At 38.4% G+C, this 16,542-nt stretch overlaps 1 protein-coding gene across 2 annotated transcripts in view; it reads left to right on the plus strand.

Moving 5' to 3' along the window:
• The first annotated feature begins 718 nt into the window (after positions 1-718).
• The window catches only part of iffo2b (intermediate filament family orphan 2b), a 41,878-nt gene continuing 26,054 nt past the window's right edge, over positions 719-16,542 (plus strand). For both annotated transcript variants that reach the window (XM_053484682.1, XM_053484683.1), the window contains exon 1: positions 719-1,475. In XM_053484682.1, coding sequence (XP_053340657.1) covers positions 1,021-1,475 — 455 coding nt within the window. In that variant the 5' untranslated portion in view covers positions 719-1,020. The remainder of the gene's footprint in view (positions 1,476-16,542) is intronic.

Consider the following 16,542-nt stretch of genomic DNA (forward strand, 5'->3'; position numbering starts at 1 on the left):
TTTATTATTACCTTTAGAATAATGCATGGTACATAACTAACCAGGATCTTCTAAAAGTTAGAAATTAAAATTATATACATGCAAGATCCAAGATACTAAAAGAAATTGGGGTCCCCCAGTGATGTACACTTTGCACTTTTACAGTCATGTTCATGCATTTGTTCATGCACATGTTCGTACCATTTTTAACAAATTTCTATTTCTATTTTCTTTTCTATATTTTTATATTTGATATATTGATATTTTGCTTTTTTATAGATATCTTGTTCTTATTTGTAGTACATTTTCACTAGTTAATCTTATTTTTCTAACGTATTTCTCTTATTACAGTATATTTTACTTGGCACAGCATATTTTACTAGTTAATTTTATTTTTTTCACATTATAAGTATTTCTTTCGTTCCTATTATTTCTTATGTATAAGCTTTTACTATTTTTTTTCTTTTAAGGTCACTGGCAGTCGTATAAGCATTTCACTGCATATCGTACTGTGTATGACTGTGTATGTGACAAATAAAATTTAAATTTGAAAATGCACATCGGTTGTTTTGGGTCTTTAAATTGGACGTCTTAAAAGGAAAACGTGCAATCTGGCAACACCGCGCTTGTGGCCTGTGTGATGGTGCGTCCGGTGCGGTGCGTGGGGGCGGAGCGGTTGATGCGGTAGCAAAAGATCTGTAATAAGATCCAGAGGCGCAGAGTTGGATGTAAACGCGAGTGCACGTTTCGAGCGATCAGCAGCACCGGTTGATTTGCAGGGAGGCCCGGGATTACTGTCACCTCTGGATATTGATACTGCGGCAAGCGTTAAAGCATCTCCTGAGCATCCCGCCGCATCCCCGGTGCAGGGTGAGGAACATGAGCTGACACGGAACCGACTTAAAAAAAATGAGGATTTTTATCATTGCGACAAAACAGCTCTGTCACTAGCTATGGTGAGATCACCACCACGTCCACTTGATCTTGCGCATCTGGACACACACTGATCTCGCGTTAGTGCCCTTGGATCGGGATACCATCATGAACTCGCTGCTTTTCGCCGACGCGCTAATGCTCGGGAGCGGCTCCGGCGCGAGCGCCCTGCGCGACGACCTGGGCTCGAACATCCACGTGCTGAAGACGCTGAACGTGCGCTTCCGCCGCTTTCTGGCCCGCGTGCACGAGCTCGAGCGCAAGAACAGGGTGCTGGAGAACCAACTGAAGCGCGCCGTCGAGAAGGTCTCCTTTCACCCGCTGTTCACGCGCGACGTGGCCGTGCAAACCGACTCGACCGAGCCGAGGCTGCCGGGCACCATCTGGAGCTTCACGCACGTGAGGCGGCGCGGGGAGCGCGTGGAGACGCTGCAGGGACCCGGCGTGTCGTGGTCGCACCCGGACGGCGTGGGGGTCCAGATAGACACCATCACACCCGAGCTCAGGGCGCTCTACAACTTTCTGGGCAAAGTCAGGCGCGAGCGGGACGAATACAGGGTCAAGTGAGTTACAAACATAAATATAACAATAATAATAAAAAATCAATAAGACATGTAATACAAATCGTTTGTACTGGGTTGGATTGTAGAAGTTTATCGCGGTCATTAGTTTACACTTCTCATATTCTTCTCATAATCTCAAAATTCTCAGTTTGCGGACACCTGAGCGTAACACCATCATCTTAACATTGCTGGACATCCCGCTCCTGATTTAGTGCAATACCCTCCACTCTTCTGGCAAGGCTTTCCACTAGAGTTTAGAGTGTGTTTGTGTTAATTTAGAGACAAGAGCATTTGTGATGTCTGGCATTGGTGTCTGGTCAGGAGGCCTGGGGTTCAGTCACTTAACACACCAACCTTGGCAAACCATGTATCCCTGGAGCATGCATAGTTCATCATTGCTAAAAACAGGTTTCGGCTTCTTATTTTTAAAAATATATAAGACCGATCTAATTCCATAATAAACTTTAGTTTTTTTAAGCAGTCCATTATTTTATGGTTATAAAAATACAGTAAAAAACATATAGTCATTAAATATAGAACATCTGGTCAATAAAATTTTATGTTTGTGTTAGGACATATACAGCATGTATGCACTTGTTTTAAGTCTATAAAAAATAAGTATTTGAAAATGTTAACATTTCCATAACACTTCAATAATATATATCGCCAATTTCCTGTAACTACATTAAACATATGGACGGTTTGATCTTTGACGGCAGTGTATGCTTTCTTTATATTTGTATGAATCTTCGTTTTCATGCTGCTAGGCTGTAACTGAATGCAGAAAGGCTTTGGTGACTTTGTCATACCAGGTTCTCATTTCGGGTATTTTACATGCCGTAACGTACAGTAACTGTATACTATCACCTAACCCATGAAACCACAGGGAAAAAGTGCACAGAAGCACCACACAAACTGTAAAAATACCCATAAGTCAATAAGTTTGCAGGTAACTATACTTGATTTAGTAACATCCCAAATTATGCATGAGTATTTTGCACCAAATCTTTAAAAGTGTGTTAGTCTTATTCCTTAAAAAATTGGACCTAAATTGTCGAACCATTGAACTCATTTTCCCTGTTCAACATTTTTTTTTTCTTGAACATCAGTATATTTCATTTGTCTGTTACCCCGTGTGAATTCAATATAAGAGCTAAAAGTATGCAAAGTATGTCATTTGAGATCCCTTTAAGAGCTGGGTGACATTTTTGACCTCTGGCTAGTTTTACTGATAATTATAGTACAACACATGTAGAAGTTGCTAGTTCAGGATGAACATATTTCCTAGTCTGGAATGACTCAGTGTGAGTTTTGTAAATGGTATTGATCGTAACTGGGACTTTGGATTACGCAGAATAATTCAATGTGACAAGTTATCAATGTGTCTTCAAGTTCTTGAAGACTTCTGTACAGTAGTGTGTCAGTGGGTTTTATGATAAAATATGAGAAACTTCATTACAAGTCCCAGTATGACTTGAACATCCTAACGCTACATTAACCTTTGCAGATCTTAAAATGTTTTTGTGTGCTTGAGAGCCAACAATTTAAATATCCAAGTTTATATTTGCCTTGTTGAACTCCTCAAATTTTTGTTCATCAATTTTGTGTGGCAATTGTGGCATGTATCGTGATACTGACTTAAATCATTTAATTATTAATTTTTTAAATATCTTTGCATTTGAGGTGGTAAAATCTTGCCATATCCCTATAATCCCACAGGTGGTACGCTTTAAACTATTCACGAATTGGCAGGCAGTTTAGCATCCTGTGTGGTAGGAGCTAAATATTTTCCAAGTTTGTTCAGAACTGTAACAAAATCTAATAATATGAAGAAGTAACGTATAAGGATAGTCATAAATATATGATACTAACAAAATCATAAAACAAATCAAATGGGCACCTAGGTATCTTCTATTACTTTTTCTCGCACCTTTGTGCATCTTTTAATGTTTAGTAGCTGTTGTGTTCTGCTCTTAAACCATCAGCATGTTTGTTACAACTCAACTCATCTGCTACATTAACTGGACTTAATGAACTTAAAATGACTGTTGACGTAGGAGAAATCTGAGGGCGTAGGAATGAGAAACTGACCTAGCGCTTTGTGCTGCAGTCCAATGCCTTTGTTCTGCATTTTTGAGAGCAGTGATTCATTACTGTGGAATACTTTGGCAGCAGGACAGTAAGCATGGAATCAGAAGAAACTAAAAATAATTTTTTTCCTTAAATTTATTATCATTATTTTTTTTTGCTTGTTTTGATGCAATATGTACTATAGATGGCTCTTTTGATGTGTGTGTGTGTGTGTGTGTGTGTGTGTAATTAATGAATAAATATCTTACTCAGATGTCACATGTTTTCTATCAGGTTTTTCCATGTACAACTGCTAAAATGGCTATTGTAGATGAAGGAACAGCAAGTAATGAGCTTTTTCCCTTTTGAAATGTTGATTTTGCCTTAATCACAATAGAGTGCATTTCTCAAGTGCCACAAAATGTCGTCTTGGGCCAAGACCCTACACAGAGGGAGCTTTGTGCATTGTTAGGCTTTATTTATGGTCTTTAATGAATGGCTGTCTCGCTTTTTGAAGTTTATATGCAGCTGTCTGGAGATCCTTTTATTTCAATATTTGTTAGAATGGTTTGCTTGTTATAAACTTTGTGCACAAAAAAACCTTGGTGCATGTTTAAGTGCTTTTATAAGCATCTTGACAAAATCACTTAATTTTTCTTTTTTCAGACAAACAATTTATTGGCCATATCTATTTAATAATCCAATAAATCTTGGGAAATACAACTAATAGACAATCCATGACCATAAATAAATGAACACATGGCCATCACCTACTGTAGATTTGCCTATTTCCCACACTCTTGCCACAAAGTTGAAGGCTTACAACTGTGCAAAATTGTCTTTGCATGCTATAACAGTGCCATTTCTTTTCACTGCAATTTAACGGTACCTTGTAATTCAGTGGCTGTATGGGGAAATTTGTAGTTAGTATGTATATAGTTAGCATTTGTGAAAGGAGTCTCAAGTGTCAGCACTGAAACTGGTAGAGCTGTAACGCCAAGTTCTCCGACATAGGAAAATCATCACCATAGAGAAATTTTGTTCACTGTTCCCATGAACATTAAGCGAGAATACCTGATCCTTGAAAATTAATGAAAAATTTGTCACCAACTTGCGAAAAAGATGCATCTGTTTGTGGGAACTGTACACCTAATTATTCACCAACACCATTTGCACATTACAGGAACTTGGCTGGGAGTTATGTATTTTATATATATGTTATTATTATATGTATGTTTGGGCCATGAAAGGAGTTCCTTTGCTTATGACATGAAACAAGCAGTCCGATCATCTTGTGTGAGAACTTTCTACCTTGGTATCCAAGCACTATTAAAACACTGGGATAAGTGCGTTGTTGTAGCAGGAGACTCTATAGATAAAGGGAGCTTTTACTCTCATAACTGTGTTTACATTGTATGGTTTGACTTGAATATCCCTCATATTAAAGCAAGGAAGTTCTTTTCTGGCACAATTACCACTTAATAATGTTTTGTAAAAAAAAAAAAATTTCTATATATATATATATATATATATATATATATATATATATATATATATATATATACACAAATATATAGACAAATATCTCCTATAATCGACTGTGGACAGCAGTTGCTTTTTTCTGCCCACGTTTCTTTACAATGTGTGGAAAATAGAAACAATTACACTCACGTCATAAATACAAGGCAGGATTATCCAGAGAGACACCTTCTTTTATCTGTTGTAGCAACAATATTTGCACCTGTAAAGCACAATTTATGTTTCTGATGCCTAATCTTAGTAGATGGTGATAGTATGAGGCACAGCAGCCATGAATAAAACATCTCTTGACTCACTGCTGAGTGTGTTCAGCACTGCAACCACACTGTGCTTGAGGTGCTCTTCTGAACTGTGTGAAAATGTCCACTCACTGATATGAGCGCTGCTGCAAAGCTTTACATGTCACTGGTTCGCCATTAATCTGCGGCTGTCCTGAGTTGGCCTTAAATGGAGTTGTTATGAATGAGATTTCAGCTGAATTTTTGGGAAGGATTAATAATGCATGCCTGAATGATGATGCAGAGAGGCTGCAGGGGTGTGTGTGTGTGTGTGTGTGTGTGTGTCAGGGACTTTTCAGTGCTGAAAGGGTTCTGCTGGTGCCTTTTCATTTAGGCACATGCTGACTCATCAGTATATGCAGCATCACCAAGATGCTCCTGTGTGTCCTGTTCTCCTTTTACTTTTTCACCTGTGTCTGGGTGCGTGTCTTGTCCCAATAGGTGGTAGCTTATTGAATAATTGGACTGTCTCTTCCAACAGTCTTGGCTGCCTTGCTGTGCTGCTAACCAGAGTGTGTGCCAGCGTCTATCGTTCTTCACTATCTAATTAAAGAGAAATATTAGAGAGAGCATTTACAGACTTAGCACTGTTTTCATTAAAATGATTGTCGGGTATCATTAGAAATACACAAATTAAATGGGCTTAGTTTTAGTTGTGGTTTAAATCATGACTGTTTTATTTGAGGTCATATCTGTAATCCAACTTCTGATAGCGTTAAACCTTCCCCAGATTATACCCGAGTATACAGTATTGCCTTCTAGTAACGACGACGGGATATGCTAACCCTTTATACTCAGATACCATGAATTGTGGTATGTTGTCTTTTGTTACTTTTGTTTTTTTTTTAAACTCACTCACTCACTTATCGTCTGTACAGCTTTATCCTGTGTATAGGGTCACGGGGCGCCTGGAGACTATCCCAGTAAACTAAGGGCACGAAACGGGGTACACCCTGGACTGGGTGCCAATCCATCGTAGGGCACATAAGTACACACACACACACACACGCTCATTTACACATTGTAGGCAATTGGGGAATGCCAAATAGTCTAGTCTGCATGTCTTTAAATTCAGTTCTTGTTTATTTATAAAGGAGTTTTAATAATGCTCAGAAAAGCAGCTTTAGAGAATTAAAATGTTCTGGAAATGAATAAGAACATATAGAACATATTAAATATAGACTGTCAGTTTGCCTGATGCAAGCCGAGGGTGACTTTGGCAAGGAAAAACTCTAAGTTGATAATAGGAAGAAACAGGGAACATCCTCATTTGGGCGATATCAGATAGAATAGCTAATGTCCAACTTTTTTAATTTGGCATGGGCTCAGGTGAGATGAGAACATCCGGTAGAGCCAAGGATGCAGTTCTGGCAGTTTCATGTTGGGGAATCGGCTAAACAAGTATTTCCCCAAATTTGTCAGAGAAAATCAAAAGCAGGGTGGAGCAAAGTTTGTAAGATTTGGAAGGCTGCACAAAAACAATTTTGCTGTCGGTGGAAAATTGCTTGTCTGGTTTAGAATGTATTCAGTGGTTACAAATTAAGCGTATTAAAACTTAATGTACCTGTACAATATCTGTAATAAAGTTCACAAAATGCTGTGAGAAGGCATTCCAAAAATACAACTTGATTATGTCCCAAAGGCTCCCAAGTAATCCATGGCTTAGTCTGCTTATTATCTTGTGGATTTCATCTTTTATGAAACTAATCTGCTGCATGAATAGGGTAATTTTCACAGATGTAAATAAGCAGGCGTGCTTCGGCATTGCCACTGTCACCAGTCTAGAATTTATGACTACACCCTAAACTATTTTTAATCTGTTCTAACATGGTGGTGATAGGGGTGGGGGTGGTAATGGTGGTGGTAATCGTTGTTTTAATGTGTTTGTACAGTTTACTCTGTCACCAAGGTATTCTCTAAATTACTCATGAAATGTCTGTATTAGTAGGGGAGATAGGGGTATTCAGGTTTGCAGATGTGTAATATCAGAATAATATTCTGAATTTAAAGTTGGATGCATTATCAGTAATGGTTATTAAAACAATTTATATATATATATATATATATATATATATATATATATATATATATATATATATTAATTGTTACAACAAAAAAAAGATATTCTCTGTGGCGACATATGTATTGCCGTATAAAAGAATCACTAAATGTTACTTATTTATTTATTTTTGTTTCATTTATTAATCTAATTAATCAGTTTTCTGATTTTTGTTAAGCAATATCCACTTGAATTTGCCATAAGGCAGTGTTTGATATTGTATTTATGACTCCAAAAGTTGAAAATGAATCTCATACCTTATAAGTTAGCGTTTCGCATTGGGGTGGAAATCCTACCTTTGTTTACTGGTTGTTGCTATGTGTAATTACCTGTGTCCTGGTATTTCCAATGTTTGTTGACTAGCTAAATCACCACGGACATTAGCTAGCATGTACAAACTTGGTGCTAATTTCTCCGTTACCAGGTGTGTTCTCACACCTTGAACAATTCACGTGCCAAACTTTCTGTGTGTTTTAGCTTTTCCGCTGCAGAAACCTGTTAGAACAAATGCTCAATATAACGTGAAATGATACACCAGCAATTTTATTACACGTAAAATTCTAAGTGACTTGGACAGAGTTAATGTGAATCAATCACTCAGGCCGCACTTTCTTTTTTCCTTACCAGCATTTCTTTTCATCTTTTTTTTTTCTGTTTAGGTCTTCTTGAGTGTCAATCAGATATCATGTTTGATTTTAACCTGAGTACATCTCCTAGCAACATCCCACCCCAGTGACTGATCCCATTCCTACAAGTACAGGCAAACAGAATGAGAGGGATCGCTTCCAGTCATATTTTTAAAGCTCTTGCATTGCCAGTATTTGATTATGGCAGAACACAATGTGGAATCTATTCCTGACATGCAGAGTGCATTTATTCAGAAAGCTCAGTGGAACCAAGTAGCAGAATGCAAAGTTGTAAATTGAAACCGTGGATTAGAATAAATTTACGGGGGGAGGTATTGTTAGCAATTTCTTTTAACATGAATACAAGATTTATACAAAAAAAGATTGTGAAAAAAAGCAAGCTAAACAATGTCCCCAGAATGTCCTCTAAAGGTCTCTTTTTCTAGCGTAGTCATTGCGTAGTGTTCCCTTTACGTTAATCGAGAATTTTCTTCAGAATTGCTGGGGACGACTGACATTTTACTTAAAACTGCAAGTGTATAGAAAGAGATGTTTCTTGTTATTTCTTTTTTTTTACATTACAGAATTAACAAACAGATTTCTGTGGGACGCAGGAATAACGTTACCTGAAGGGTTTATGTACAGTGGGAAGGGTTTATTTGCAACGTTCTACTGGAACCAAACTAGAACTTTTAGCGAACATCAGTAACACCTAGGCTTATGTCGGAGTTTCATCATCCCAAACTCACTTGTATCAATCAGGACCCTACTGTTGCTTCATTTAACTCTGCCATTTACTGAAAATGAGTAATATAGACATCAAATCCGCAGAACCTCCCGAAGCACTGTATTCCACTTTCTCTGTGCGTTCTTTCTTACATAATATCTTCACTTCTATGGTGTTCAGTAACAGACTCCCCTTTAGTATACACCCATACTGTTTTTACCTTATGTCTTGCATGTGTCTTTTAAAACCCAAAGTGTTTCCAGACACAGACTGAGTGGCTTGTGGGTAAGTTGTGTAAACCCGTAACCAAGCTTTTCAAAGCCACAAAATTAATGACAGTTGGGAGAAAGGGCTAGGGCGGCTTAATTACTCCTTTCACTTCTATTCCTCTCTAACAGCTTTTTGTGAGTTTAAAAGGGAACAGCAGGGAAATGATGGTCACTTTTCTGTTGAGCTGGAATTAGCATCACACACATGCTGTACACGCATGAGTGGACTCTTATACACCCAGCCCTTGAAAGGGTAATAATAAATTACTTTAAAAACAACGCATATGGGCATTATCATAATAGATAACGCCAGCAGAGAAATATATACATATAAAATATGCAATAGGAACAATGTCAGCTAAGACATTTTTAATGGCATTTCAAAACACACCCTGCATTCAAACCTGTGTCATATTGGTGCTAATATCGTACCAGTGCACCCTGGGTTATCTGGATGGTTAGTAAGTAGACAGGTTTTATGCCAGTTTAGGCTTGTTGCAGGGTAGAACACTATTCTTACACTGTTTGCTCTTAGACACAAACCAAAATGTCAGGGATTAGAGAAGAGACCAAACAATACAATGTAGTTACAACAGGCAGGAATATAATTCTGGACAATGACGATGGCTCCTGGGAGGTCCAAGGTTAAAGGGATTGAGAGGAAGTTGTTTGATTTGCTGTTAAGGCATAATACACAGTCATACCTTATCATATCTTACCTTGTTTTGTTTTTTTGTGAACAGAATATCCAATACATATACTCTAAATCCATACCACCTCAGCACCTGTTCTAGTATGACAGGAGAATGTGGACACCGTGTGGTCTTCTCAAGTTTTAAAGAGTGATTATTTGAGATATCTTTGCCTAGGGCTGTGCAATTCACAATTTGTCACAATTACAGTTTTGGCTGCCAAGGATTATAAAAACAGGATAATCAAGATTAAGCGATTATTGTGCCACATTCAGTCTTGCAGTCACGGTTTGTGTTATAAATTCAGCGCATCCACTTACTGTACATTGGTGCACTTTTACTTCTTTCCCTAAAAGCTGAGATTCCGTCTCAGCCAGGTTTGTTGTTGCATTTATCTGTTTATAATTTATACACAGTGACCATTGTATTTATTCCCATTTGTACAACTGTGGAAGGAACTCCGGTCAGCATTCACACACTAAGGTTTATTTTGCAATGCCTAATTTTAAGTTTTTGTGACTGTGGGAGGAAACAGGGGAACATGGAGGAAACCCACCAAGCACGTGGACAACATGCAAACTCCATGCACAAAAACATGATTCGGGATTCAAACCCAGGACCTGGAGGTGCAAGGCGACAGTGCAGCCCACCGAGCTACCATGCCGCCATTCAATTGTTCTCCCATTATCTAAAACCTTGCTAATCAAAAAGAAGTAAAAAAAGACCACAATGCTTTACTAATTTGGGGAGGTAGCTATACTTGCCAATATACTCACATGTCATAATAATTTTTCTTTTTTTTATTGTTTTTAGGCACAGGACAGCATCCCCTTGCATTACATCTTAAGTATGTGTGTGTAAGGAATGTACCTATTGCATTAAGCACCTTAACAGGTAATAGCAGAGATAGTTATGGCTGAGGATCAATAAAGTGGATCTTGATCTCACTGAACGTTAAATATAGGCCTAACATCAAAGGTACTATATATTTATATTTCTTAATACAGGTCTCATAGTTCCTCCAAAGTGTATGTTAATTCTCCGGCTAAAATTCCCCTCAATTTCACTCTTACGTAGGTGAGTCAAAAATTATCTGCATTCTGGTTATGTTAAAACTGTTTAAAAATGCTTTCAGTTCAAGTCTGTGATCTCCCCAGTCACTGCTGTGCAGGTGTGAACGTAATAAAACAACTTGCGCAAGAGCGTGGCAGAAGTGTTTAGATATCTGCGAACAAAATTCGGACCAATGCTCAAGGAATTATCAAGTAAGGCGAAAGTTTCTTAAAAAGAATCATTACTGGTGACAAGACATGGATTAATCACTACGAGCCTAAAGGAATGGAAGAGCATGGAACGCAAATGTCAATTGTGGCCAAGAAATAGTTTGAAAATCAACCACCAGGTGGAAAATTGATGCTTACATTTTTCTGAGTTTCTCAATGTCCGGTATTGGAACATTATCAGGAAAAATGTGAAGACAGCAGTGATGCTCATTAGCTAGTAAGGAGGGAATGCAAAAGCTTGTTGACTGATGGACGAAGTTTATTGAAAAGCAAGGAGTTTATGTCCAAAAATTATTGTGTTTGTCTTTTGTGAAAATGAATTCAAATAATTTCAACTGCCATAGTGTGAATAATTTTTGACTCACCTTAGTAAATGAGCTGCTGCTAAGCCACAACCTTCCAGAGAACTGCAACACTGAGCTGGGGGTGCATAAAAGACTGTCCAATAGATACGTCTGTCTGAGTGTCTTATCTTTTAACACATGTCACTGGTGCTAATTAAGCAGTGATGAAGCCTCATGTTTGAGTCCAGGAAGCATTGTGTCTCAGTCCGAGAGAGGTTATCGATTTCACCGTGTCTGTGCTTTTTACTGTCGTAAAGTCCAACCAAAATGTTTATGGTCGCTGTAGCTGCAAAGAGATGAGCTTGCTTTGACATGCCGTGTTATGAATCAGTGTGCAGTTTACTGTATGAGGCATTCTTTAGTCCAGTGCTGCAGTCAGCAGGTCCCAGAAGATTGATGCGATGTGGTGCCTTTGCCCACTCAGCAGTGTGTGTACGTGTTTTGTAACTGAACAATCCGAGGCTATGGTACTAACACTATGAGCTAACTGTTAGTGCTAACTTAGATACTGCGGTGGTGCTGAGAAAATTCAAGCTAATAAAGGCAGCCATGTTATTTAAGGTAACAGAGCGAGAACTAAAATAAATGGATAAAAAAAAATGGATATAAAATACAGTGATGAGGATTACCAGGGATGGTGATCAGTGTGATATCTGGATACATACATACATGCACGCATGCAAAGACTGTACACAGGTTTGTAGATGTGATTGTATATATTACCTAAAGCCAGTTGACACAGAATAATGTGAGAGCTGACCAAAGTTACTGATCTTACATCTTCATTGTGCGCACTTCACGGTAAGGTAAAAATTTTAGTTAATTCCCAAATTCAACAGATGACGTTTTTTATGAGTGTGCAATTAAATTTCATGCAAACCGTGAGGGCGCGGGCACATTTATTATAAATATATTCTCTTTCATGTTATGGCATAGCACAATGTTATGTTTTATTCCTTGCATGTGATTTTTGCTGCTTCTTTTATTTATTCAATAAACGCGCATAAAGAAAAAAAAAACCCTGTAGAAATCAATCAAATTCCTGGCACAACCTCGTGTCATTTTGATAGTGGAAAAACCAGGGAAATCCACGTGCTGGAATGCAGGAGAGTCCAGAGCACATGTTTAGAGCATCTGTCATGTTATTCTTCAGGGCTGGGTTGGTGCCACCCTGGGCTTGTGGGCATAGAACAAGACATGGCACGTGCCAGCTCAGCTTTGGATACACACTAATCTCCTGCAGTTCAAATAACCCAGGCACAGCTCTGTTTAAAAAAGCCTGTCCTCACCACTCTAAGATCAGCAACTCCCGCACAATGTTTTCCCTTTCGTGAATAATTGAAGTGCGGCAGAATTTAGCTCAGCACTTCAAATCAATAGAAGCAGGAGGAACTTTTTGAGATTGCCATTCCAGTCATTTTTATAGATGAAAGGCTTAAGTAGCATTTTTTTCCCCCTCCCCTTCCACCGGAGGTTACCGATTTATTCAACTTTAGGAAACTTTAGGTCTCCAGTCATAGCCATAGACTATAAAAATGGACACAGTCTGACTGTTGGTTGGAACACACCGATTTACCTTGGAAACCACGAGCTAGCTAGCTTGGTTAAAGTGCTAAGGCAGCTACCGTTAATTCATTCGTACCCTACACATTGGCCTATATAAACTTTTACATTTTACAAGTTAAACAGCGATTCCATTTAACAGGTTTAGATAAGGTGATGCAGAGCAGACAGACAGCAGTTTGAGCCTTGCATTGCAGCTGCCACTCAAATCAGCCACACCCTTAATTACGTATGATTTGATGGCTTTATGTCATTTTAACTGATCAGTTATATAAAAATTCACCCCACATATAGTTGTGATGGGAAATCTAGCTATGGAGAGGAAAACCGTTTTTGTACCAGGTTTTCAACATGTTTATTTTTGTTGTAAAGTTGTATTTTTTTAACATGGGGATTGACTCGCTTTTAAAGCTCATAGTTTCTACATTTTTCAGAACCAGAGGTTGCCCCTGGCGTAAGGACACTGCGGGCCTGCATAGGGGGTCAACATATCGCTATGGGCTACTTTATGGCCAATTTGTAAATGCCAGGCGTGGGGAGAGGATGCACTCTGAACTTAAGTTCAACCCCTAACTTTGGAGGGCTGAGACAACTGTGGTAACCACTGAGTCACCATGCCAACGAAGTGTCTTTATAGTTAATAAAAAAAAAGAATCTTTACCAATTCAGACACGTGCACATGTTAATTCTTTTTAATTCTTCTCTGGGTCTCAGGGTTAATTCTGTTAGCCATTTTATATAAGGTCAAATACAAAATGGTCTTTCCAATGGGATGGTTTATTCAGACAACCATGTAAGACAAATCTAATCTGAGTAGTGGTTAGGACAAAAGATAATTATTGAAGGGCAAAAAGAAGTAGTAGGTCCAGATGTTAATAAGTAGGGCTTAAATTCTTTAAAAAGCCAAATGAGGGAAAACTTGCGCAATTAATGCAGTTCGCTGAAGCTAACTTGCATAAAAATTGCCGAAACACCATAGCAAAGAGTCATAAATACCTTTCTCGCTTAAATGGAGTCTATTAAAGTCACTCTCATTGTTTATTTCCAATAAATGTATTGCGTGAGATGGGGTTTGTTACATCACAGTCTTACTTAATTGTGCAGGCTTAGGCTTGACTTGGGTTGGGTCTGGGTGAGGCGTGGCACTAAATTAGTGAAAGTAAGTTAGCGCCAAATCAGTACTGCACCCTGTAACGGTATGAAATAGACAGTTTTTCCCTGATACACAAAAAACAAAACACTATTCATGAATAATAATGATTCGTTGTTGTAGTAATTATAGTGTCTCTTTTACTTTCAAAGAAAACATGCTCTTGAGCATGGCGACAACACACTGCCAGTAAGACTATGAGCAATAAGGCAGGTTGAAGATGAGGCATGCCAGCTGTCGTTATAGTGTTACCAAACAAAATGCCAGGCTGGACATCAGCCAGGAATCGAGCAGGCTGAATCGATAAATTTAACCCGTCAATCCTTTTCTCTTTCTCCCACTGTCTGTTTCTGCCTCCCTCCCCAACTCTCATTTGTCCCTCTTAACGAACCGCTATGAAATGCTGGCTGAGACGTGTTAATGGTATCCTAAACCCGTTCCTCTAAATGTCCCAAAGTTTCATTTACAACCTTTGAGGAAATGGTGTCAACTTTCCGTCAGGTCAAGTGAAAGGCTATTAAAAGGCTTGTTGTGCTCACTAACATGCAAGGGCGCTGAAACACTAAAACCCCCTGTGCTTTGCTTCATACGAAGGACATTCCAGTGACCTTTATACCGAAACAGCTTGCGAGGTGATGTGATACACGTCTGAGGACGCTCTGTGGTGAGACTATCGTCTGCTGGCTTAATGATTTGAAAAACCACACCAAAGATAGACAATTAAATTGATTTGAATTAGGATTTTTTGTTAGATATTGTACTTTCTCCAGTGCATCAAGTAATAAGCCTTGAAATATTGTTTTTAATTGTCTAACCAAACAGACTGTACTTAGTTTTAGTCCACACAGACAAAATTAAATGCACTAGACAAAGTAGGTTGAATCCATGATAGTGCACTTCCACACTGATGTATCCAGTATACCGTACTGTGCGAAAGTCTTGACCCACCTCCCATGTCTTTTAAATTTTGCTTTCAAAATGTTTTTGATTACATGAAATATTTTTTGGCTTTCATTTTCTCTTTGGCTCTCACGAACGAAAGAGGGAAAATTAGGTTTTTACATAAACAATGAGGAACAATTGGGATTAACTTTATCTTAATATTTTTTACCATGGCATAGGGGCTTATGTCACACAGGCTGATTTTGAATATTTCAGAAAATCCTTTGGAATTTTCACACGAGTTTTAAGTGCTTACACAGAATGCCACTAAACAAACAAATTAATTAATCGATTGATTAGTAACTCCAACAAAACTCTTTTACAAACAAGGTGAGCAGTAAAGCATTGTAGCATATGGAACCATGAGGCTTATTTATAATTACATTTATAGTATTTGGCAGCGACATGTACATTTATCTCATCATACATTTAAGTTGAAAGGGTTTGAGTCTGTGACTCTACCATCAGAAGTCCAAGATCTTAACCACAGAGCTACAAGACCTCTCCCCTATTGGGTACAGCAGAAAAGCGAGTTATGTTTGAGCGCTGGAATCAAAGGACAGTGCACGCAGGTTCACTGAAAACATGATTAAAAAAATGTCATCTTGTCTTGTTCCAGTTTTCAATTGTCCAGTTTCAGTAGTTGGGATAAATTATTTGTTTCATTACTTTAATTTAATATACGTGATTTAAATTTAATTTAATGAAATGAACAAGGTGGTGTAGTGGTTAGCACGGTCACCCTGCACCTTGATTCCCGGCCAGGCTCGATTCCCGTCTCTGTGTGCATGAAGTTTGCATGTTCTCCCCGTGCTTGGTGGGTTTCCTCCGGGTACTCCGGTTTTCTCCCACAGTCCAAAGATATGCAGGTTAGGCTAACTGGTGTTCCCAAATTGCCTGAGGTGTGTGAATGGGTGTGTGAGTGTGTGTGTGAGTGTGTGTATGTGTGTGTGCCCTGTGATGGATTGGCACACTGTCCAGAATTTGTCCTGCCTCGTGCCCTAAGCCTCCTGGGATAGGCTCCAGGTCCCTGCGACCCTGAATACAGGATAAAGCTGTATAGAAGATGAGTGAGAGTAAGTGAAAAAGAAATGGAGGAGGAGCTCAAGACTTTTGCACAGTACCATTTAGGGAATAAAGAACAACAAGTTTTAGAAAACAGCATGTGATGAGGACATGACATGGCTTGAAGATGAAGCCACCCTAGTTTGTTTATTTTCAGCACATATTTTCTCTCCTGCAGTAGGTGAACCTTGGGAAATACGCCAGCCATTAATTGTTATTTTAAAAAAATAATTTATTAAAGAACCACACCTCATACTTTTAATCTTTTTACAGTTACGTTTAATGTTGTGGAATGTCCATAAAACAAGTTAGTACCTGTTATGTTTTGCATAAAAAAAATATTATACTTGTTTCCTCACCAGGCATTATTTTATATGTCTCAATTATTAGTTTTATTATTATTTTAAATTGCAGTTTAAAGTTGCAGTTGTCTTTTAACCCTTTTAAACAGCATGCATTC

The sequence above is a fragment of the Clarias gariepinus genome, chromosome 23 (assembly GCF_024256425.1).
Source record: "Clarias gariepinus isolate MV-2021 ecotype Netherlands chromosome 23, CGAR_prim_01v2, whole genome shotgun sequence".
NCBI lineage: Eukaryota > Metazoa > Chordata > Actinopteri > Siluriformes > Clariidae > Clarias > Clarias gariepinus.